The following is a 1,544-nucleotide window of genomic DNA, read 5'->3' as shown; positions in this document are numbered from 1 at the left end:
GCATTTATGTATGTATGTATGTATGTATATGTGTTGTATGCGTGTGTACGTACGTAAGTGCGTATGCATGTATGTATAATAGATGTTACATAACTCTATCCTTTCTTGTTTAAATTTGACTTTGAAATACAATATCATTGCGATAATGGCCATTAATAAGATGAACTAAGATGACGACAATGATGATGATGATGAAAATGATGATGGTGATGTTTGTCGCGATTTAAACGATTGAAAAATCTGACGAGTGTTTTACTTAATTTTATTCCAGAAATCCGTGCCAGCTGTCGAACTTATTTAACAACAACAACAGTAATTCCTTCATCTCAAACAACAACAACAACAACAACAGTCATATTACATCGTCAACAACAACAACAACAGCATCAACAACTTTGAACTCCATCTTCAACAACAACAACAACAGCATCAACAACAACAACATCATTTTCCCAAGCAGCAGCAGCAGCAGCTGTAGCAACAGCAGCAACCGCAAACGAAAAAAACGAACTAGCATCGAGATAACGATTAAAGGGGCCCTAGAAGAGCACTTCACCCGCCAGTCAAAACCGTGTGCCGCCGAAATATCCCGCCTCGCTGACATACTCCAACTGGAAAAGGAAGTAGTTAGAGTTTGGTTCTGCAACAGACGACAGAAAGAAAAACGCATGAATGGCTCTGTACTAGGAGCTGAAGGTGTGGCAATAGTGGCAGCTACACCGGCTTCTATTTGCGGTAGTGGCAGTGGCGTTTGTGGTTGCGAGATGGTTGGCTGTAGTAGAGCTGGTAGCAGACGAGTCGGGCGTTTTTCTAGTGGCGGGTTTAAAAGTGAAGACGATGATGAAGACGATGTTGGCGACTGTGGTGAGGATAATGACGAGAACGATGACAAGAGAAGCGGAAATAGTTATAAAAGGGTCGCCTACTCTGGTGGGGGCGAACATTTTAGGAAAAATGGCGTCATACATGGAGGAATGGGTTATTTGAATGACGGATCAAACTTTTACCAGGATGGCCTTTGTAGCGATAATAATGACGTCAGCGATGGAATTACCGAGACATTTTCAACCTTCCAATCCTTCTACCCTCAGAACTATTACAAACACGAAGTTGATGTCAATATGATGTTTGATGACATCAACAATAATAGCATCAGCAAGAATGACAAAGTCGAAACCTCCAGCATTCTACCGCATTATTCTACGTTAAAGAGTGAAAAGATTGAGTTAATTGACAACAACAACATCAACAACAACATCAACAACAACAACATCAACAACATCAACAACAACATCAACAACAACATGTACACTCCTTACAACTACGATAATGACAGTAGCATAAGTAGCAGTAGTATTAGTAGTGGTAATAGCAACAACAACAACAACGACAACATCAATCAACTTTCACCAAAGAACATCAATTCAGATTTTAACAACAACGTTAACAATTTGACTAGCTATAACTATACTATTAATGATTTAGGGAACAACAACAACATCAACAACAACATCAACAACAACAAAGATAGAATACCGCCCATT

At 39.4% G+C, this 1,544-nt stretch overlaps 1 protein-coding gene across 1 annotated transcript; it reads left to right on the top strand.

The window, feature by feature from the left end:
- Positions 1–482: 482 nt before the first annotated feature.
- Positions 483–683, top strand: HELRODRAFT_138303 (hypothetical protein; the record flags this gene model as incomplete). Its single annotated transcript, XM_009012648.1, has 1 exon — positions 483–683. A coding segment is annotated over one exon (201 nt), but the record flags the coding sequence as incomplete, so codon positions are not given.
- Positions 684–1,544: the final 861 nt, after the last annotated feature.

The sequence above is a fragment of the Helobdella robusta genome (assembly GCF_000326865.2).
Source record: "Helobdella robusta unplaced genomic scaffold HELROscaffold_11, whole genome shotgun sequence".
NCBI lineage: Eukaryota > Metazoa > Annelida > Clitellata > Rhynchobdellida > Glossiphoniidae > Helobdella > Helobdella robusta.
This window is presented reverse-complemented; position numbering and strand designations above follow the sequence as displayed.